Source organism: Phocoena sinus, chromosome 10 (genome assembly GCF_008692025.1).
Source record: "Phocoena sinus isolate mPhoSin1 chromosome 10, mPhoSin1.pri, whole genome shotgun sequence".
NCBI classification, from domain to species: domain Eukaryota; kingdom Metazoa; phylum Chordata; class Mammalia; order Artiodactyla; family Phocoenidae; genus Phocoena; species Phocoena sinus.
The window spans coordinates 96,564,632-96,587,898 of record NC_045772.1 but is presented as its reverse complement, the minus strand read 5'-3'; the positions used below and the strand labels follow the sequence as shown (position 1 = coordinate 96,587,898).

The following is a 23,267-nucleotide window of genomic DNA, read 5'->3' as shown; positions in this document are numbered from 1 at the left end:
GTGTTATGAAATGAGAAGTAGCAGAAAGTGCTTTGGCTGCAAATAAAGCACAATGGTTGTATCAGTAGAAACACTTGTATTAATAGCTGCACTTGCAAGCTGAACTAGCCACTTTTGTTCATAGTAAGGGAATGCCGTGATGACACGCGCATATTGGAAGGACCACTCAGGCTGCTGTGCAGAGGGTGGCCTGGAGGAAGGTAGAATGGAGAGGCCAGGAGGCCAATGAGGAGGCAGGAGCTGTGGTCCAGGTGAAGGATGATGATGGCACCGTGGATTGGAGTGGTGGTGGTGGGCAGAGTGACTTGGACAGACTTCAGAGCTGCTTAGAAGGTAACGTCCAGGGGAATTGGTAAATAAATACATGGGAGGGGTTGGGTGAGGAAGGAGTCAGAGATTACACCCAGTTCCTTGGGCTTGAGCAGCTTGGTGGATGGTGGAGCCCTCACTGAGTGGGAAACTTGAACAAGAAGTAGGTTTGGGGGCTTCCCTGGTGGCGCAGTGGTTGAGAGTCCGCCTGCCGATGCAGGGGACACGGGTTCGTGCCCTGGTCCGGGAAGATCCCACATGCCATGAAGTGGCTGGGCCCGTGAGCCATGGCCGCCGAGCCTGCGCGTCCGGAGCCTGTGCTCCGCAACAGGAGAGGCCACAACAGTGAGAGGCCCGCGTGCCACAAAAAAAAAAAAAAAAAAAAAAAGAAGTAGGCTTGGAGGGTAGTAGTATTCAGGGGATGAATTTGGTTTGGGATGCATTGAGTTTGCTATGTCTGATGAGCATGCAAACGGTGAAACCCAATGGGCAGACGGGTACCCCCATTTGGTGCTCATGAGAGATCTGGACCAGAGAGAAACATTTGAGGGTTGGCCAGAGACGAAGGCCCAGAGGAAAGGAGCCTGGTCCATGGTCACTCTGGGTGTCTGAAACGCCTCAGCCCAGGCCCTTTCTGCTACACGGGCCTAACTATAATGCCCCTGGGGAGGGAGCCCCAGAAGCCCCCCCTGAACAAATGTCCTCAGGGCCCTGGAGCCAGGGGCTGTGTGGGGCTGACCACAACGGCTATCGTAGACCCTCTATCTCCCCGCCTCCCACGTCTGCTTTCCCTGAAGCCCAGGCCAGATTGTAGCATCACTGATACAATCTTTTTCTTGCCACCCAACGAAAAGCACAGTGACCCTTTTTCTCGCTACTCAATGAGAAGCGCAGTGACGCTCTGGGCTCTGGCTGGGTTCTACAGATGTTTTTCCCTTGACTTTGCCATTTTCATTTTGACAACTTCCCCAAGAAGCAGGGGGTGGGGACCCCAGCCCCAGGTGGTGACGCTGGGGGCTGGCCCAGGCCTGGGGCGTGGAGGAGCCTCACTACCAGGCTTCCTGTCTCTCCGTTTGAGCACATCTCTGCAGAAGTAACAGGCGCTCTCCCCCGTGGGCTCTCGCTCCCAACGCTCACATAGACACACTGTGCAAGAAGCAGAGGGGAAGACAGATCCAGGCCCAGAGGTAAGAGGAACAGACAGGGCTTTGTTGCTTCCCGAGGGTCAGGGAAGGGGAGAGGAATGTCACAGAAGATGCGTTGGATTTCCAGGTCTCTGCCCACAGCTCTGACCACCTTCTCTTGCATTTCATGAGCATTGATCTCCCCTTGGAAATGGGAGCTTGCAGAGGCTGGGGATTACGCCACACTTCTCTCCGCAGTCCCACGGCGCACAGCTCGGTTTCCGGAGCGGAAGGGTGTTGACTTGGAAGGATGACTCCGAGAGCAGAGAAGGAATGGGTGCCCCGGGCTGAGAAAGGCCACTAGTCCTGGGGAGTGGAGGAGATGAAGACAGGGAGAGGGGAAAAGAAGACAAGAGGGAAGGAGGGATGGGAAAGACATAAAAATAATCAACAAATATTAAGGAGGGAGGAGGCCTAGAAAAAAGAAAGGAAAAGAGAAAACAAAACAAAAGCAAGAGAAAGAGAAAGAGAAGTAGAATCTGGTCTAGAGACAACTCTCCCCCAAAATTAATTTTCCCAATGACCCAATCACCAAAAACGCACACCAGAACTCATACTTGCAGCATTTCGTAAGCTGTGTGATTGATGTAGCCGCCATCGACTCCCCGTTTATGGGTTTCTACACTTCTGTTGACTTTTTGTACATTTTTAGGATTTTTGAACAATATGTCTAAAGGCACTTCCACTTTAATTAGCTTCAAAATGATTAATGAAGCAGTTGAAAGGTAACATTCCCAGAAAGGGTTGAAACCGAGCTCTTCGGTATGGCACGCTGTAAGAGTGACAGACACGTATTTTTAGGCCACGACATCGTTAGAAAAATTGGTTCTAAGGAATTGGTTTTAGGTGTCTCAGCTGCTCTGCAAAAGGAGGCTAGTGGGAATTAGAAAAAGATTTGCAGACCCTCCCTGGGCTTGGTGGGCGTGTGTGTGTGTGTGTGTGTGTGTGTGTGTGTGTGTGGTGGGGGGGCACGCAGGAGGTGATACCCCTCAAGTGGGATGCCCTGAGGACCCCAGACTTCCACTTCCATGCCCTAGGTCCTTTCCTCTTTCCTGAGGCCTCCCTGGCCTCCAGCCCTGTTCCCTGGGTGTCCTCTGTCCTCCCTTCCTGGCTGGATTCTGGGCGAAGGGCCTCCCTCCCCACGGTCAGATCCCTCAAAATAGAAAGGCCCCATTCTCGCTAATTCAAAGATTTCACTCTGGGTGGGAGAGCTCTTCCTGAACGTCCTGCTCTTGTGGCGTGACTTTTTCGGGCTGCGAGGCTGAGGGTAGAACCTGATGGGGGAGGTCACGCACCTCATGTTCTGACGAACAATTTCTTGCGCTGTGTAGGCTCTGGGCTCGAACAAAATGGCCGCCCTCCTCACCTCAGCTGAAAGGGTTCCCAGAGGACCAGGTCAGAGAGAATCCCGGGCTGTTTCCCTCTTTCAGCGTGGGGCCCCTTAGGTAGAAGAGGCCCCCCTGGGATAAAAACTCCCCCTACCGACCGGTTTGGGGCAGAAGCCCCTCAGCCCTCAGGCCCTGATCCTGGCCACGGCGATGTCCGCCACGCAGTTGGAGACCAAGGGCCCGGCGCGCTGTAGACCCTCAGTGAGCGCTGGTTGATCTGTCAGGTAGGAGCAGGCGGGGGCCTGGGTTTGTGGGCTCTGAGGCTGAGGACTGTTCTGCACCTTTCGGGGGATTGTGGTAGGAGGGGGGCTCCGCTCTCCCCACGTGGGCGTCAGAGGCAAAGGAGAGGATGGCGGAGGTTGCAGCCAGGGAACCACAAGGGTCCCTTAGAGGGACCATGTCTCTAGGAAGTTAGTTCCTGTGAAGCCGGGGAGCAGTAGCACCCGGGCGTGTGCGGTGGAGGCCGCATCCCGCGGCGGGGCTGGAGGGGGCTGATGGGGGCCGTGGGGAGGAGATGAAAGCGCCTGTGGGACCACAGACCGGCGCTGCGGTGGGGATGCGCCCGCCTCCTCCCCCCCAGCCTCGCTCCTCAGCGCAGCCCGGGGCGGGGAGGCTCGGGGCGCCAAAGGTGTGCGGGGCCTCGCCACTCTGGCTTCTCCTCGCCTCTCTTTGGGTGTCCTGCTCCGGGCGTGGGTCTGGCCTCAGAACTTCCTTCGCTTAACCTCTGCCCCTACCTTGTTTGTACGCCCCTGGGCTTTGTGTGTGATCGTGGACTGTGTGAAGTGCAGCTGTTGCTGTAATGAGCTGCTCTGGGTCTCTCCCTGCCGCCCTCTTTCCTACCCATCCTCCCGTCATCCTCCCTTGGGGCTTCTGTGTGTTTCTCTGAATCTGTCCTTTCCCTTCTCTCTTTTTTAAAAAATATTTATTAATTTAATTAATTTATTTATTTTGGCTGCACTGGATCTTCGTTGTGGCATGCGCGTGGGATCTAGTTCCCTGACCAGGGATCGAACCCATGCCCCCTGCATTGGGAATGCGGAGTCTTACCCACTGGACTGCCAGGGAAGTCCTTGTCCTTTTCCCTTTGTCCAGCCTGCAGCCATCTCCCTGGCATCCACCCCTGGGCTCCAGGCTGTGTTCTGCAGGCTCCCTTCACATAGAGGCTTGTGGAAGCCTGCATCCCTGCCAGAGGTCTGGATGCCGGTTTCCAGGCCAGAAGGGCCTAGAGAATGGTGGCAGCTGGAGAGAGGAGGGATGCTAAAGGAGAAGAGGCAAGGGGCTCTTAAGGTGAGCCCAGGAGAGCCAGACTCACCTCCTGGTGTCTGAGGCACAGAGGAAGGGGGACACGGATGCAGGGAGTTGAAGGTGGAGGCATCAGCGTGGGGAAGCATAGGTGCAGGAATGCACAGATGTGAGCAGAGAAACGGGGGGAGAGAGGAGCCAGGGCCTCGGGGACCAGCGGGCCCTCCCAGCCGCTCTCAGGGGCTGTGGTGTACAGGATGCTACTGTACCGGGGCAGAGCGCCTCTGGGGAGGCTGAGGATGTGGAAATCAAAGGCCAGCTCTCTGAGGCAGCAGCGGAGGCCCCAGACACCAAAGCAAACAGCGGCTGGAAACCTAGAACCTCCCCCATCAAGCTGAGGCCTGCGGTGGTTTGGGGCAGCGCAGGGAGCTGGTAGCGAGAGGTGGCCCTTGTGCAGACCCCAGGATCACCGAGTGGGGAAGAAAGAATGACCACCACTTGGGGAGAGGCGAGAATGTCCCCAACCTTGCTCAGGCATCTAGGCTGACTTTGGACCCCAGGGAAGGGCTATCCCACATGCAGACTCCTTCACTCTCCGCTCACCAAGGACACGGTGAGTCTGGGGTGGCGGCAGTGGGACCCGCTCTCAGATGTCAGCGTGCCCTGCCCTACACTTTCACCCCAGCCTTCCCCTCTGTGCCTCCACGGCCTAGGCCAACTTGCAAAACAACTTCGCCCGTGACTAGCCTCCCTCTTCCTTTCCTGGAAACCTCCTTCATGACCTCTCCTCTTCCTATTTCCCTGATTTAAAGAATTCTATCCAGTTCCCACCATGAGTTAGGCCCAGGATAGTTCCTCTTTCAGGCAGATGGAGCAACAGGAGGGGGCTTTCCCCCTGCCCCCCAAACCTCACGAGGAGGACCAAGCCCTCAGCACCCATCTGAGTGCTACATCCTAATCATGGATCAGTGCCCAACAGGAAACAGAATGCGTCTCAGATGGTTCAAGACCATCTGCAGAAAGAGGTGTGGACAGGGGCCCAACCAGCATGTTGAGGAACCAGATACCAGTAGGAAGAGGCAGAGTCTTGAAGGGGAAAGGGCCAACCTGTTGTTTCTAGAACCCAGTGAGGGTTTGAGCTGTGGTTAGGGGGCCATCTGACAGGAGCTGCAGTTGCCAGGGGAGGGAGCGGGGAGAGAGGGAATACAGCCATTGCCAGAAAATATGCCCGGAGCCGGGAGAGAGTAAGGATCAAATACCCCAGCCTCTCTCCCCGGCCCTCCCATCTCTTGTGGGTGCTTCCCAGTGGCCAACCCCAACCAGGAGTTGGAGCATGAGGGAGCCGGGGTGATGCGCTGTGTAGGGTGTGTAGCAGTCAGCCTCCTTGTGGAATGCAGGGCAGAGGGGAAGGAGCATGACTGGGGGGATGCGCACGAGAAAGGCAGCGTGGACGCCGGTGATTGGGCTTCGTCCAGGCCAGGCTCGGGTGGGTACAGACCCTTCAATGACCCATTTTAGTAACAGAATTAACATGTTGCGTACAGAAAAAAGTAATCAGTGATTTCCCCTATTCTGTTCAATTCAATTTGGTTTAAGTTACCCAAACACAACCCGAGACCTTTCTCTGTGCTCCAGCTGGTGCCAGCGGCAGCATTGCTGGCTGGACCATCACCTCTAACCCAGAGGAGATCAGGGTGGTGGAGGAGAGGTGGGAACCCAAGTCATTGCACCCGAAGGTAGAAGGTGGGATGTGCCCAAGGGGGTGTCAAGTTCAGAGTGGGAGGCTGTGGGAGTTCAGAGGGGGTAGATCATTGCAAAGGTGGTCTCGGGGAAGAGAAAGACCAGGCAGAGGGGGAGAGAAAAGTAGGTCTGGATGCACAAACTCTGGGCCAGGTGCATGCCGACACTGCCCCCAAGGCCGTCTATGCTCTGAGGCCCGCTTACAGCCTGGGCCTGGAGTTCAAAGACACTTTTCTTTAAACTGCAGGACAGTTGATTTACAACGTTGTGTTAGCTTCTGCTGCACAGCAAAGTGAGTCAGGTACGTGTATATATATACATATACATTCTTTTTCATATTCTTTTCCATTATGGCTAATTACAGGATCTTGAATATAGTTCCCTGTGTTACACAATAGGACCTTCTTGTTTTTCCATTCTGTATATAATAGTTTGCGTATGCTAATCCCAAACTCCCAGTCCAACCCTCCTCCACCCGGCTTGCTCGAAGGCACTCGAGCCTGCCCCTGCCTGCCTTCGAGGCACTGTCTGGTGGCCTTCCTTTAGTCTCTACTTCCTCCATGTCATCTGTCTTGTCCCGTTACCACATCAAGCCTCCTAAAGCTCTACAAAGACCACTCACATCTCTGCTCAGAAAAACAGCAGCGACTCCCAGTGGCCTGCAGAGCCGAGCCCTCACCCTCTAGCCTGCCTCTGAAGATTCAAGGTCAGGTTCCACGCGCCCTCCCATGTCACCCCCCACTACTTCCCTCTACAGCCCCCTGACCTTGCACGTGGCAGTGGGATGCCCCTCCCCTTTCTTTTCCAGCTAGCTCAGGGCTTTCAGACTTGAGTGTCCATCAGTCGCCCAGAGGTTTGTGAAAACACAGGCGGCTGGACACACCCCCAGCTTCTGATTCAGCAGTTCTGGGGTGGACCCGAGAGTTTGCCTTTCTCACATGTTCTCAGGTATCAGCTGCTGCTGATGACCTCTGACCACACGCTGAGAATCACTGCTCCAACCCAGTGCCGCCCATTCCTTGAGGCCTGTTCAGAACCTTTCTGCGACCCCCTCCTCCACAGCCTTGTCTGTCTTCCAAGCCCACAGAAACTCTGAAACATCACCTTTCTCCTTGTCCCACTCAGAGGCCTCATAGGGTCGGTCCGACAGTGAGCAGGGAATCGCCCTCTGCCCTTTCTCTGGCCGCGTCACTCACACTGAATCAGGCCCCAAGTCCCGGCAGTTTTATTTTGTTTTTTAAATATTTATTTATTTATTTATTTTGGCTGTGCCTGGTCTTAGTTGCGGCATGCGGATCTTTAGTTGCGGCATGCAGACTTCTCAGTTGTGGCATGCATGTGGGATCTAGTTCCCAGACCAGGGATCAAACCTGGGCCGCCTGCATAGGGAGCGTGGAGTCTTACCCGCTGGACCACCAGGGAAGTCCCAGTCCTGAGAGTTTTAATTCAGAGCTCCTCCCTCAAGTCCGCCTCTCTGAGTTCAGGCCTCATCTTGTGTCGTCAGGATTCTTTTTTTTTTTTTTTTAACATCTTTATTGGAGTTAAATGATGCTTTACGATGATGTGTTAGTTTCTGCTTTATAACAAAGTGGATCTGTTACACATATACATATGTTCCCGTATCTCTTCCCTCTTGCGTCTCCCTCCCTCCCACCCTCCCTAACCCACCCCTCCAGGCGGTCACAAAGCACCGAGCTGATCTCCCTGTGCTATGCGGCTGCTTCCCACTAGCTATCGATTTTACGTTTGGTGGTGTATATATGTCCATGCCACTCTCACTTTGTCACAGCTTACCCTTGCCCTCCCCGTATCCTCAAGTCCATTCTCTAGTAGGTCTGTGTCTTTATTCTTGTCTTACCCCTAAGTTCTTCATGACATTTTTTTTTCTTAGATTCCATATATATGTGTTAGCATACGGTATTTGTCTTTCTCTTTCTGACTTACTTCACTCTGTATGACAGACTGTAGGTCCATCCACCTCACTACAAATAGCTCAATTTCGTTTCTTTTTATGGCTGAGTAATATTCCATTGTATATAGGTACCACATCTTCTTTATCCATTCCTCTGTCAGTGGGCATTTAGGTTGCTTCCATCTCCTGGCTATTGTAAATAGTGCTGCAGTGAACATTGGGGTGCATGTGTCTGTTTGAATTATGGTTTTCTCAGGGTATATGCCCAGTAGTGGGATTGCTGGGTCATATGGTAGTTCTAGTTTGGAGTTTTCTCACCAGGACTCTTGAAATCCTGCCTCCAGTGTTTGACCTCCTCCAGCTCATTGTTTGCTCAACAGCTGAAGGCATCTATCTTGTAAATCTACTCCTGTCCTTCTCTAAGTAAATCTCCCTAGCGCCCAGGGTCGAGTCCCAGCCTCCCAGTATGGCACTCAAGGACCTTCATGACCTGGCTTGGCTCCCTGGTCCTAGTCCCAATTTACCACCTGCTCCGAGAATCCGTTTCTGGTCCCACCTGGCAGAGAACCCACCCCTGGTCTGGGTACAGCATGTGTGGCACGTCCAGTGGGTGTCTTGTTTAGAGATCTGCACGTCTAGGTCCTGGCCTGGCTGTCCAGGTCCTGAAGGGGTCCCAGGCCAGGTGAATGCCTGCTGACTGATGACTGATGTCTCCCCCAGGCCCTGCCTTTCCTTTGCGGGGAGGCCCAGGTGCCTGCCTGCCTCAGCAAAGCCACAATGGACCCCGGAACCTCTCTTAGGCACCTGTTCCTGGTGCTGCAACTGGGTGAGTGCTCAGACTTGGAGTCTGGGTGCAGGTGGCCTGGGAGGAGGGGCCGATTGGGAAATGCAGTGTGTGGGGGGGGGGGGGTGGGGGTGGGGGGGGGGGTGGGGGGGGGGGAGGGGGGGAGGCGGCGGCAGCGCAGCCACACCCTCGAAGCCTGACCCCCTGTTTTTCCACCTAGTGATGCTCCCAGCCGGCACTCAGGGGAAGAAAGTGGTGCTGGGTAAGGCAGGAGAACTCGCAGAGCTGCCCTGCAAAGCTTCCCAGAATAAGAGCCTGTTCTTCAGCTGGAAAAATTCTTACCAGACCAAGATTCTGGGGCGTCATGGCTACTTCTGGCACAAAGGTAGGCTGGCCCCACTCCCCGTTCAGATAGGAAAGCCCCAGGGATTGAACATCCCTGGTGTCAGAGCCCAGCTCCTAGTAAACTCTGGGATCCTGGAGGTTCCAGCTGAGGGTCTCAGGGACTCTCCAAGTCCAGAGCCTCCCTCTGCCAGCTGCTGGTGGGCTGGGGAATGGCTTCTGGTGGTCTATTATAATTTCATTATATTAATGGATATTAGAAAAATAACTATCATATAAAACCCATGATTTCACGAATATTGTTGCTACAGATCCATGACCATACTTGGTTTACTTTCATTAAAAGCAATAGAATGGGGGCTTCCCTGGTGGCGCAGTGGTTGAGAGTCCACCTGCCGATGCAGGGGACACGGGTTCGTGCCCCGGTCCGGGAAGATCCCACATGCCGCGGAGCGGCTGGGCCCGTGAGCCGTGGCCGCTGAGCCTGCGCGTCTGGAGCCTGTGCTCCGCAACGGGAGAGGCCACAACAGTGAGAGGCCCGCATACCGTAAAAAAAAAAAAAAAAAAAAAAAAGAGAGGAACTGTGCATGTAGAAGCGTATATATATAGGTTCCCCTCTCTTCTTACATAAAATCAATTTATCATATATGGGTGTATATTATATGTGTATATATATATATGGAGAGAGAAAAAGGGAGAGAGAGAGAGAGGCTATATGTTAATTAATTAGATAATGTTCTAGGTGCTGGTGATATAATATAGTAAAGAACAAAAGAGACATTCAGGCAATGAGCACACCATAACAATGCACCTGGTTCTAACCTTGGGTTTTTTTTTTTCTTAAAATTATGCAGGTATTTTGAAGATTGTTCTGTATTCAATATGTGTGTGCATCTATCTATATCTGCATATATCTGTCCCTCTCTATATATTTCTACCTCATTTCTTTTCTGTGACTGCACAGTTCTTTTGTATAATTATACCATGATTTATTTGACTAATCCCATATTGTTCGATACTTAGGCTATTTTCATTTTATTGCTCTCACAAAAAAGAATTCTTCAGTGAGTCAAACCTGGTATCTTTGGAAACATGTACAAATGTCTCTGTAGGATGAATTCCTAGAAGTGAAATCTGTGGGCCAGGTCAGCTTGCTCTTTAGATATCTTTTTATTATACAAATTTTGCTGAAATGGCATCTGCTATAGTAAGATGCAACTGTATATCAATGTGCACTTTTCAATATGTTACTTCCTTTATGTAAATTTTATTGATGTTAACTGTTTTTTTCTCCAGATTTTTAAAGTATTACATGCTCATTATAGAATATTTGGCAAATGCAGAAAAGAATAAGGAAGAAAATCAAATGCACACATAATTCTACCACTCAGAGATATCTGTTGTTAACATTTTCATTTACTTCCTTCTGATCTTTGTTTAGTGTGGAAAATATATATTATTTACATAGATGATATCATACTATACATACTTTTTATCCTACTCCCTCAGAACATTATATCATGATGGGACAATCAATTATTAGGCTAATTTTTTAAAGTAATCTGTCAATGTTTACTAAATACAAAGTTCTAAAATCTTTTTACCTAGTAATAGCTATTCTGGAAAATCTATTTTTTAAATAGTTTTATTTTATTTATTTATTTGGCCATGCCACACGGCTTGCGGGATCTTAGTTCCCCAACCAGGGTTTGAATCCCCACCCTTGGCAGTGAAAGCACGGAGTCCTATCCACTGGACCGCCAGGGAATTCCCTGGAAAATCTATTTGACAGAAATAAAATTAGGAATATTTCATGAAACCTGTGCAAGGATGTTGTTATAAGGATTGCTTATAATATGAAAGCACAGAATTCAAACTGAAAACCCATCAATGATGAAAGGGTTAAACTATGGTACAACTGTGGGAAACTATGCAGATAATAAAAAACAAGGGCTTTCCGGAAAATTGAGTAGACATACATATTAGTCTGCTTGGGCTGCCATAACAAAATACCATGGTCTGGGTGACTCAAACAAGAGAAACACATATTCTCACAGTTCTGGAGGCTGGATGTCCTGAGATCAGGGTGCCAGCATGGTTGGGTTCTTTTATTTATTTAACATTTTTGGCTGCGTTGGGTCTTCATTGCTACATGCAGACTTTCTCTAGTTGCAGCAAGTGGGGGCTATGCTTCATTGTGGTGTGCAGGCTTCTCATTGCGGTGGCTTCTCTTGTTGCGGAGCATGGGCTCTAGAGTGCAGGCTTCAGTAGTGTGGCTCACGGGTTCTAGAGTGCAGGCTTAGTAGTTGTGTCACACGGGCTTAGTTGCTCTGCCGCATGTGGGATCTTCCTGGACTAGGGCTCAAACCCGTGTCCCCTGCATTGGCAGGCAGATTTTTAACCACTGCGCCACCAGGGAAGCCCCATGGTCGGGTTCTTAAGAGCGCTCTCTTCCTGGCTTGCAGATGGCCACCTATTTGCTGTGTCCTCACATGGCAGAGAGAGAGAGAGGGCTCTCTGGGGTCTCTTCTTATGAGGGCACTAATCCCTCCAGGAAGGCCCCACCCTCATGGCCTCATATAAATCTAATTACCTCCCTATCTCCAAATATCATCACATTGAGTGTTAGGGCTTCTACATATGAATTTGGGGGGAACACAATTCAGTCCATAGTAACATACTTTTCACTCTTCCTCTCACGAAATACAAATGAAAACCTAGACATTGCATATAGAACTAACATAAGAAGATTCTGAAAGGTGTTGAGAAGAGAACAGACTGGTAGGGACCTCAGGGCCTGAAGAACAACAGGTTGGCGAGTTTTCTTTTTGCCTCGAATACCCCAGTCTTGGAGCTGAAGAAGCCGGCAACCTGGAAGCTCTGATGGGCACAGACGAAAATAAGCCTCACAGAAGCCTGCTCTCTTTAGTCAAAGGACCAGGAAAGGAGCAACCCAGCAAGACAAAAAACTTCAATATAACGACTGCTCTACTTCAGCCAAACACCAGAGGAAAATTGTGACCCCACACCCTCCCATGCCAACAAAGGCTGAATGGGAGCTTAAACTTCCACACACCCCCACCCAGGCTGTATAGGCACCCAACACCTCCACTGAGATGAGATCAGAGAATGCAAAGTAGAGAATGGGGCTGTGCATCCCCACCAGCCAGTGAGAAGGCTCCTCCACCCCCTGTAAAGTCAGTGGAGATCACAGGAAGATCCTGGACTTCCACCCCACCCAGCAGTCAGGAGGCACCCCACCCTGCTGGGGTGGTGTCAGAAGAGGTCTAGTGGAGAGTCAAGACCTTTACCATCACCCTGTAGTAACCAGGATCTATGGAGACCACATGGGGAACTGGAACTTCCCCACGTGGGGAACTGGAACTTCCACCCCTGACCAGTTGTGAGGAGCATCCCCCTCTAGCACAGTGGAGAGTGAGAGGAGAACCTAGATTTCTTCCTCTACCTGGCAGTAATAAGAACGGTATAAAAGAAAGCCAGTTAAAAAAGAAGGTTTAAATAAGATCCAGAATCTCATAACATAACACTCAAATGTCCAGGTTCCAAGTGAAAATCACTCTTGATACTAAGAACCAGAAACATCTCAAAGTGGATGAAAAAAAGAACCAACAGATGCCCACACTGAGATGAAAGAGAGGTTAGAATTATCTGACAAATACTTTAAAGCAGCCATGATAAAAAGTTCTTCAGCAAACAATTACAAGCATGCTTGAAACAAATGAAAACCAGAAAGCTTCAGCAAAGAAACAGAGGATGTTGGAAATTTCCTGGTGGTCCAGTGGTTAGAACTTGGTGCTTTCACTGCTGGGGCCCAGGTTTGATCCCTAGTTGGGGAACTAAAATTCCACAAGCTGCACAGCCTGGCCAAAAAAAAAAAAAAAAAAAATGGGTAACATAAAAAGAACCAAATGGAAATTTTAGAATGGAAAAATATAACCAAAATACAAGGGATCAATGAATGAGCCCAACAGCACATTGGGGTTGGGGGGACAGAGGAAAGAATCAGTGAACTGCAAGATAGAACAATAGAAATTACACAATCTGAACAGAGAGAAAATAGAGTGGAAGAAATGAACAAAGCCATAGGGACTTGTGGGACTCTAACAAAAGATGTAATATTTGTGTCAATGAGTGAAGGAGAAGGGAAAGAAAATTGAACTGAAAAAGTACTGGAAAAAATAGTGGCTGAAAAATTTGCAAATTTGGCAAGAGATATTAACCTATAGATTCAAGAAGTTGAGCAAAGCCTAAGCAGGATAAACCTAAAGAAATCCACATCAAGACACTTCTTACGGCTTCCCGGGTGGCGCAGTGGTTAAGAATCCTCCTGCCAGTGCAGGGGACACAGGTTCAAGCCCTGGTCCAGGAGGATCCCACATGCCGTGGAGCAACTAAGCCTGTATGCCACAACTACTGAGCCTGTGCTCTAGAACCCGTGAGCCACAACTACTGAGCCTGCGTGCCACAACTACTGAAGCCCGCGTGCCTAGAGCCCATGCTCTGCAACAAAGAGAAGCCACCGCAATGAGAAGCCCACGCACTGCAACGAAGAGTAGCCCTGGTCACCGCAACTAGAGAAAGCCCGCACACAGCAACAAAGACCCAATGCAGCCAAAGATAAAATTTAAAAATAAAATAAATTTTAAAAAAAGACACCATAATTAAACTTCTAAAAACTAAAGACAGGGCTTCCCTGGTGGCGCAGTGGTTGAGAGTCCGCCTGCCGATGCAGGGGACGCGGGTTCGTGCCCCGGTCCGGTAGGATCCCACGTGCCGCGGAGCGGCTAGGCCCGTGAGTCATGGCCGCTGGGCCTGCGCGTCCGGAGCCTGTGCTCCGCAACGGGAGAGGCCACAGCAGTGAGAGGCCCGCGTACCGCAAAAAAAAAAAAAAAAAAGTTGGTATATACTGCAAGATCACTTCCAGAAAGGTTCTAGCCATTTACAATAAGTCTAGATAATAATGTCACTGTGTGCCTATCTCACCAGCACCCTTGCTGACACTGAATAGTAATATTTAAAACTTTTTTTTTTGGCTAATTTGATGGTTGAAAAATATATCATTGTTGGTTTAATTTGCATTTCTATGATCGCCTGTGAGATTGAAACATATGTACTCCCTTCTAAACATTCTTACCTCTTTTGTGTTGACGTTTTTGTTCTGTTCCTATGATTTGAATTTCCTTCAGAACAGCTCCCCTTCCCAGCTTCCTGATCTCTGACCACGGCAGCATCACTCTCCTGACTCCCCCAGTTTCTGAACCATAGAGCCAATTTTTTTTTTCCCCCTACTTCAGTCCCTGATTTCCCATCAGTCACTGCTTATGGCCATTCCTTCCCGTGGAAGTGTTTTTCTGTTTCATCTTCTTTGTTCTCATGGGAACTCCACCCTCATTATCCAAGGCCACATACCCCTCCCCTGGATTACAGTGGAAGCTTCCTGGCAATTCTCTCTGCTACCAGTCTCTCCTACTTCAATTCTCTTCCTCCTGCAGCAGTACCGGCTCCCAAAGCAATGCTTTGCATGTGTCACTCCCTAGTCCATTAGGCTAAGCCTGGAAGCCTCTGCTTGACATTCTTCCCCTCAGCATCGCTTGCTGCAGCTCCCCAGCCGGAAACCTCACACCCAGGTGTTTTCCTCACTGCTTTTTTTTTTTTTTTTTTTGGCGGTACGCGGGCCTCTCACTGTTGTGGCCTCTCCCGTTGCGGAGCACAGGCTCCGGACGCGCAGGCTCAGCGGCCATGGCTCACGGGCCCAGCTGCTCCGCGGCATGTGGGATCTTCCCGGACCGGGGCACGAACCCATGTCCCCTGAATCGGCAGGCGGACTCTCAACCACTGCGCCACCAGGGAAGCCCCTTCCTCACTGCTTTGAGGTGGTTGCCTGTGCAGCTTTCCTGGAGATTTTCCCCCTTCCTAGATGTCCTTGCTGCAACCCTTTCCTCTAGCTCACCGCCTGTACTTCTTTTAAGGCTTGGTTCAGTACTGGTCTCCTCCATGAATTGATCCCAGATGCATTGATAATCTTTGACCTTTCACAGAGTAGAATCACTTTTACAAGGTATGGAACAGTCTGGACAAGGGGGTCATGACGAAGCTCAGAAGACGTTTTAAAAGGGAAACAAGGAGGAAAAGTTATTTTAGGGAAAGGGTGTTACATTTCATTTGGAACCAATTGAGTTTTGGGTGATGGCAGGACATCCAGATAAAGTCATCCCTTGGGCCACTGGAAACGTGGGCCCAGGATGTAGGCGAGAGGCTGGGGCTGGGGGTTACCTGCAGAGCTGACGGGGGATGCGGTGGAATTGAGAATGTCTACAGAAATGGGGAGGAGGATCCAGGAGAGAGTCCAGAGTAGCACCTAAATGTAGATAGCAGAATAGGAGTCCAAGGTGAAGAAAAGGGAAGGGTGCTCAGATGTGGAGGAGAGAATCGGAAGAAGTGACACGGGGGCAGAACCAGAGGAGGCTACCCCTTCAAGAAGTTTGGTAGATTGGAGAAGGAATGTAGTAGGATTTCAGAAAAATTGGGGAGCTAACCAGCACACGGATCCAGGGGAGAGAGCAGGTAGGGTAGGGACTCCTGCAGGACAAATGAAAGGGGAGGTGGGCAGAGCTGGAGGAAAATCGGGGGTGGGTGTGAGCCCAGGGCTACAGGTTATCTGGAAAGGTCTCCTGGAGAGGGCGGCCCTGAGCGGCGGGAAGGGGCTGTGAGGTCTGGAAGAGGCAAGAAGGGAGAATGACGGCCGACTTGACAGTACGTCTCCCGCACCAAGGCCAAAATGGGGAGAGGGCCAGGGGATTGAGGGTGGGAGCGTTATCTCAGCCGCCTTCACCCCATCCCTGCAAATATGCATTCTAAGTAAAAGTCTGTGTCTTTGCTATGCAAATTTAGCTGCTAAAGCCCTTCATTGTAATGAAGTTCTGGGGCTGCTGCTGCACCCAGAAAATGGTTAGCTAAAGAGAAGAGCTTCCTCTGGGTGCTGGTTGTTAGTTCTGATGAGGAGACTGGAGGAGGCTGCATGTCCGTGCTTGCAGAACTTTCCAGAGACAGTGTTGCACAGCGTACCCAACAGCCTGAATCTTAATCCTGGCTCCACCACTTACTGTTGTCAAAATTCAAAAGATAGGGCTTCCCTGGTGGCGCAGTGGTTGAGAGTCCGCCTGCCGATGCAGGGGACGCGGGTTCGTGCCCCGGTCCGGGAAGATCCCACATGCCGCGGAGCGGCTGGGCCCGTGAGCCATGGCCGCTGAGCCTGCGCATCCGGAGCCTGTGCTCCACAACGGGAGAGGCCACAGCAGTGAGAGGCCCGTGTACCACAAAAAAATAAAATAAAATAAAATAAAATAAAATAAATTCAAAAGGTAGACAAGGGCATAAAGTGAAAAGCCCTCCCACACCTGTCTCATGGGGATGCACTTCCTCTCCCTAGGGACTACCAAGGCGACCATTTCCTTACGTTCACCTCTAGAAATATTTGTTCATATACCAGGCAGGATAGATAGAGAGACAGGTAGATAGATGGATAGATAGATAGATAGATAGATAGATAGATATAGATAGATAGATGTTAAATAACTTTCCCCCTCCTTTTCGAGCAATGGTAACCTGCTTAATATCTTGCTTTATTCAGTTAATGATGTTTCTTAGATATTATTCCATCTCAGAATAGAAAGAGCCTTCTCCTTCTTCTCTTATAGCATTCCACTGAATGGGTGAACTCTAATTTATTTAACCTCTCCTTTCTTGGTGAACATTTAGTTCTGTATGTGCATTTGTAATTCTGGTAGATATTACAAATTACCTTCCAGGGGAAGGGATAAATTGGGAGATTAAGACTAACATATACACACTACTGTATATAAAATAGATAACTAATAAGGACCTACTGTATAGCACAGGGAACTCTTCTCTATCCTCTGTAATGACCTATATGGAATAAGAATTTTAAAAAGAGTGGATGTATGTATATGTAGAACTGATTCACTTTGCTGTACTGCAGAAACTAACACATTTAAAATCAACTATACTCCAATAAGAATTTTAAAAACGAAAACGAAAACGAAACAAATTACCTTCCAAAGAAATTGTACTGGTTCATGTTCCTGCCGATAATGTGTTAGCAAGAGTTTGGGCAACTACTTAATTTCTCTGAGCCTCACTTTCCTTAATTGCAAGATAAGCAAAACAGTACCTATTTCTCAGAACTGTTGTGAAGATTACTTGAGACGATGCATGTAAAGTGTTTGGCATGTAGGAGTTGGTGCTCTCTAAATGAGGATAAGATTTTATATTTCGGGTTAGTGAGATGTTGTCCTGGCCTGGTAAAAGAATGTGTTGGGACCTCCTCGCCAGTCTGGGGTTCTCAGCTTAGGACCCGAGGCAGATTCTGCTGGAAATGAGCAACTCAGATAGCAGAGTTGTGGGCACCACCCTCGCCAGGGGGTGCCGTGCCTCCAGGGTACCCCAACCTCCTCAATACGGTGGCATTCTACTCCCAGGTGCCTCCAACCTGCACTCTCGAGTCGAATCAAAAATAAACCTGTGGGACCAAGGATCCTTTCCTCTGGTCATCAAGGATCTTGAAATACCTGACTCGGGGACTTACATCTGCGAAGTGGAGGACAAGAAGATCGAGGTGGAATTGCAGGTGTTCAGATGTGAGTGGGGCAGCCTGGGATGAGGACACCTCCAGCCAATCTCCCTTCCTCCTTGACTCCCATCCCTGTACCCAAACCAGGACCTGAGCTGGTGGCATTTCAACAGTCCAGAGACTGGTCAGACAGGCCGCCGCATCTCCTCAGCCCCTCCTCAGGCCTTGGGTCAGGCAGGGGGAGTCGAAGAGACCTAGGGGTGGGGGTGAGGGGGATGGAAAGGCAGGAGACAGAGGGAGGACTGAGAGAGACAAGGAGAGGGGGAGGGGAGAGGGAAACGCTGCCTTGGGCTGGGGATGGGCAGAAGGGAGATGCTGGGATGGGGGTAACGGAGAGACACCCTTGGTCTCCTGGCTTCTTCCCTTCTCCTTGGAGATGGTGCGTGTGTGTGACACAACTGGCCTGCTCCCCCCACAGTGACTGCCAGCTCGGACACCCGCTTGCTGCTGGGACAGAGCCTGACCCTGACCTTGGAAGGCCCCTCTGGTAGTAACCCTTCAGTGCAATGGAAAGGTCCAGGGAATAAAAGGAAGAATGAGGCCAAGAGTCTGTCACTGCCCCAGGTGGGGCTGCAGGACAGTGGCACCTGGACATGTACCGTCTCCCAGGCCCAGCAGACGCTGGTGTTCAACAAGCACATCCTGGTGCTGGGTAAGAGGCGCTCCCCTCCTCCGCAGGCCCCCTGGCCTGACAGACGGTCCCTCTGCTCTCGCTGCTGCTCCAGTTCTGGGTCTGCCCTGGGGGACATACTGGGCCCTCTCTTCCTCAAGCTTTTCATTTACAGCCACGCCTCAGGGTAGTGGACATGGGGGAAGGAAGGGACAGGGGATGTGAGGACGTGAGGGACCCCAGAGACCCAGGAGGAAGCCCCAAAGGAGGGCTGTCAAGGGCGTCTATGTTCTCCGTTACCTCAGCTCCCCCCTCCCACCAAGTTGGCAAAGCCACTAATTCAGGGACACTCACAGCAGCAAGCCAGCCCTGATGAAATTTCACGTTGCAAATTTGATGCCTCCTGAGCTAGGCTTCGGGAGGGAAAAAAGAGCCCAGAAGGCAGGCACTACCCCAGATCCTGTCCTCCAGGTGCTTACGGGACACACGGTAGGGTGTGCGGTGGTGAAGTGTGTGGACTCTGGTTGAAATCCTGGCTCTGGCTTAACCGTGTGGCCTTGGGCAAGTTACTGAACCTCTCTGTGCCTTGGTTTCTGCATCTGTAAAACAGGGATGGTCTAGCCTACCTTGTCGTGTTATGGGCAGAAGTAACATACGGAATGCACTTAGAACAGCACCTGGCACGTAGTCAGCCAGTATTTGCTCTTATCTTGTGAAGGGTGATAACTTATGTACCCAAGTGGTGCAGGCCAAATGGCCTCTGTGCTCTAGGATCCCGAGGAGGGAGAGGGCCCTTGTGCCTGGGCTGTTCTAGGAGGGCTTCTAGGGGGAGGGGGTGCTGCCGTGGGACCTCCCTGGCGTGCAGAGCTGAGAGAGGAGAGGGGAGGTAGACGGGAGTTTAAGCACCCGAATGGCAGCCTGGGTGTTTGGACTCACCTGGTCTCCTCCCGTCTCCCCCCACTACGTGCCTACCCGCTGCGTGCCTGCGTATGGACCCGGGTTCTCTCCCGTCCCCCTCCAGCCTTCCAGGAGGTCTCCAGCACAGTCTATGCAAAAGAGGGGGAGCAGATGAACTTTTCCTTCCCACTCACATTCGGAGATGAAAATCTGAGCGGGGAGCTGAGTTGGCTGCAGGCAAAGGGGAATTGCTCCCCCGAGTCCTGGATCACCTTCAAATTGAACAACGGGAAGGTGACTGTGGGAAAGGCTCGCAAGGACCTCAAGCTCCACATGAGTAAGGGGCTCCCCCTCCGCCTGACTCTGCCCCAGGCTTTGCCTCAGTACGCAGGTTCTGGAAACCTGACCCTGAATCTCACCAAGGGGAAGTTGTATCAGGAAGTGAACCTCGTGGTGATGAGAGGTGAGGAGATAGGCTGAGAAGGTGAGGGCGGGGTGGGGCTGGAGCGACCTGGCCCTGGGACCCTCCAAGGCAGGACAGGCCCCCAGAGGGATGCCTAGGCCCTGGCTGCCTGATGGAGCCAATCAAGGGCTGGTTTTGAACGGAGGTTGCAATCCTCTGTCCGTCCCTGACATCCAAGAGCCGGCCTAAGGTGGCCTCCACTAGAATTCCCAGGGGTCCTCCCTGAGAACCAGGCTCTAGTTCTGCCTCTGCCCAACCCTCTGTGACCCCCGACTAAGCCCGTCCCCTCTGTGGGTCGGCTTTCTCCTAAGGAGGATAACAGTATGACAGTGATGGTGACAAGGTCAGGCGCCACACTGAGTTCTCCCCATCCTTATCTCCTTAATCATCGTAACAACTTCACAAATAATAACGGCTAATATTTGATGCTCTGTGCCTGCCAGGCCCAGTCAAGCGCTCTACATGTATTTCTCCATTTAATTTTTGTCTGGGGCTCAGGTGGGTAAGTAACTTGTTCAGAGACTCACAGATAGTAAGCAGTGGGGCTGGGGTTCAAATCTAAGACTGTTGGACCTCAAAAACCCTGTTTCCTCCATTATAACTGCATGAAAATGTGCTCTGAGAGGCTAAAAGAGGAATGCCAATGTAAAGTATCATTTTCATTGTCCTACGAATCGCCTTAGAGCATGGAGGTGCTGGGAACCGAGAGGTCCAGGCTCCCAGTCTCAGGCTCTTGTCCCTCTGCAGTGACTAAGTCCCCAAACAGTTTGACCTGTGAGGTGCTGGGACCCACGTCCCCCAGGCTGATACTGAGCTTGAAGAAGGAGAACCAGAGTATGAGGGTCTCAGATCAGCAGAAGCTGGTGACCGTGCTGGGCCCTGAAGCAGGGATGTGGCAGTGTCTACTGAGCGACAAGGGCAAAGTCCTGCTGGAATCCAAGGTCAAGAGTGAGTGAGAGTCCAGATTCCGTGGCCTAACCCTGAGCCCCGACCTCCTCCACCGTGGGACCCTCCCAAGGCTGGTGGAGACCACCCAGCCTCCCGGTTGCTCTGAGATGGGTGGGTTATAGGTGTGGTGCCTGGACACAGGGGTGATGAGGTGAAGTGGGGTGTGGTCCTGGGCTCTTGTAGTCCTACAAGTTCCCATCTCCCTAAGGTCTACAGCCCAGGAATGGGGTCCACCTGACCAAGAGGCCCCCTCCCTGGCTCCTCTTCAAACCCAGACAGAGAGACACACACACACATACACACATTCACGCGCACGGCACGTGGCGTGGACCGCCGCTTCTAGCTCCCCAGGATACAGTGCAGTGTCTAAACCTTAAAACCCCTTCCCCAGCCTTTCCCTTCCAGCCCTGGGGGCCCCCGAGGGCCCTGTGCACCCTGCCCCGCTCTCCCAGCCCAAGGACCAGACCCAAGTGTGGCAGGGCAATGAGGCCCTCCCTCCTCGGGCCCCCCTGCCGCATGCCCTGTGCCTGAGTGCAGCGGGCAGGGAGCTGAGCACAGCTCTCTCTCTTGCAGTTTTGCCCCCGGTGCTCGCCCACGCCTGGCCGAAGCTTCTGGCTGTGGTGCTGGGGGGCATCACCAGTCTTCTGCTTCTCGCTGGATTTTGCATCTTCTCTGCTAAATGCTGGCACCGCAGGGTGAGTGAGCCTCCCCAGACGCCCTCGTCCCCCCGCGGGGCACTTGCGCACCTGAGGCCTGTATGGCAACAAGGATACCCTGTGTCGGTGACCTGCTTCTGCTCTGGCTCCCTCGGCCCACTGCTCAGCAACCTCACTGCCAGCTGGGCCCCGTCCCAGATCCCACGCGGAGGGAGAGACAGGAAGGCGCAGAGTTAATTCTGGGACAGATGGCCTCAGCCACAGTCACTGCCTCTCCCCTCCCACGCCCGCCTCCAAGGGGCAGCTCCCTTTCAGAGGCCTGGGACCCTCACGACTCCTCTCTTTCTCCCTGGACAGCGCCGGGCAGAGCGGACATCTCAGATCAAGAGACTCCTCAGTGAGAAGAAGACCTGCCACTGCTCGCAGTAACTAGGGGGCAGAGAGGGAAGGGGGGAGAAGAGAGGGAAGGGAGGGGAGGAAGAGAAGAGGAGATGGGGGCTAGAGGGAGGTGGTGGAGAGGACAGAAGCAGGCAGGGATGGCCCAGGAGGTAGGTAGCTGGCGGGAGGTGGAGGACGGCGAGGTGAGGGGCAGGGGGCCTGCGATGTGTCTGGAGGCCATCACTGAGCTGGAAGAGAAAAGCAGGGTCTGGGAGCCAGGGAGGGCCTGGAAAGCAAGGAGCTGGGGGGGAACAGACACGCTCCTCTTATTCTTCGTCCCTCCAGCCGGCTCCAGAAGACATGTAGTCTCACCTGAGGCCCCAGCCAGGAGGAGCTTCCCATCTGCAGCCTCCCCAGCTGGCTCCCCCTGCATTTCCTGTTGGTCTCCTGGGCCTGCGGACCAGATGAATGTAGCCGGCATAGCGCCTCTGTCCACCTCCTGCCCTCCCCGTCCAGTGGGCCTTGGGTCCGCTCTTCAGAGGCTCACTCACACCCCCTCTTCCCCATTTCCTTTTCACTCAAACCCTAGCCCTTCTTTGATGATTTCTTCTCGACCCTCTCCCTCACTGCTCACTTGCATCTCAGGGGAGCACGCGGGACCGGCCCTGCCTGCCCTGGAGGGTGAGGCTGGGTGTCTGAAGCACGAAGCACAGGGCTGTCACTGTTCGGGAGAGGACCCTGGGACCAGAGAAGGCAGGGACTAGCCCAAGGTCACACAGCCCGTCAAGGACGGATCCAGATCCAAAGGCTCCTGACTGCCAGCCTGTGCTGCTCCATTCTGCCTGCGTCTTACCCTGTGTTAGCAGAACCACAGACTTACATCCTGACCTGAGCACAGACCAGCACATTCGTGCGCAGATACAGTTCCTTACCACCCAAGCAGCGTGGCGCTGTCTACAAATCAGTTTCACATCCTTAGTCTATTTGAACCTCATGAAAATCCTACAAGACTGGTAGTGACAGGACCAAGATTACTATCTCCAGTTTCTAGACCAGAAATGGAATGCAGAGAGGTCAAGTGATTGCCTAGGTTCACACGGCTAGTACGTGGGTTAGCCCAGGTCTCTTGACCTCTAGGTCCACTGCTATCTCTTGAACACAGGGACAAATACCACACAGATCTCTGCAGTTGGCTGGTCATAGATGCCCGGTACTACCTTGGATTCCCTTCACCACAGGGAGGTTGCCTCAGAGAGTTCAGGGCCTCCCTGCCGAGGATCCCTCCTCCGTCACAGCAGAATCCTATTACCAGAGGACAAAACCTGTAGTTCTCCTAATCAGGACACAGGCTGCGAGCAGTGACCCGCCACTCACCCTGTCAGAACCTTCTAGAAGGTGAACTTTGCCAGGGGGACAGGGTGGGGAGCTGGCCAGAGAATGAACCCTCTGAGGGTACCTCTGGGCCTCAGAGATACCCACTGGGCCTCAGTCTCCCTGCCCCATACCCCCCTTCATCCCTCCCCCAAATGATTCAGGAGACAAGAAAATTGGGTTTACAAGTTTTCTTCTTCCTCCTCTTCTTCTTCTTCTTCTTTTTTTTTTGTGTTACGCGGGCCTCTCACTGTTGTGGCCTCTCCCATTGCAGAGCACAGGCTTCGGACGCGCAGGCTCAGCGGCCATGGCTCACGGGCCCAGCCGCTCCGCGGCATGTGGGATCTTCCCGGACCGGGGCACAAACCCGTG

The 23,267-nt window shown here is 52.0% G+C and overlaps 1 protein-coding gene across 2 annotated transcripts; it reads left to right on the top strand.

Moving 5' to 3' along the window:
- Positions 1–1,342: 1,342 nt before the first annotated feature.
- Positions 1,343–23,208, top strand: CD4 (CD4 molecule). 2 transcript variants are annotated; one of them, XM_032646677.1, is made up of 10 exons: positions 1,343–1,496; positions 8,496–8,601; positions 8,780–8,944; positions 17,421–17,579; positions 17,991–18,224; positions 19,204–19,542; positions 20,290–20,490; positions 21,064–21,185; positions 21,504–21,571; positions 21,870–23,208. In XM_032646677.1, exons 2-10 carry the CDS (start codon positions 8,553–8,555, stop codon positions 21,898–21,900), a joined length of 1,368 nt encoding a protein of 455 aa, XP_032502568.1. In that variant the 5' UTR covers positions 1,343–1,496; positions 8,496–8,552; the 3' UTR covers positions 21,901–23,208. The 2 variants fall into 2 exon arrangements, with proteins under 2 accessions (XP_032502568.1, XP_032502569.1); XM_032646678.1 differs by lacking the exon at positions 1,343–1,496 and adding an exon at positions 2,862–3,105.
- Positions 23,209–23,267: the final 59 nt, after the last annotated feature.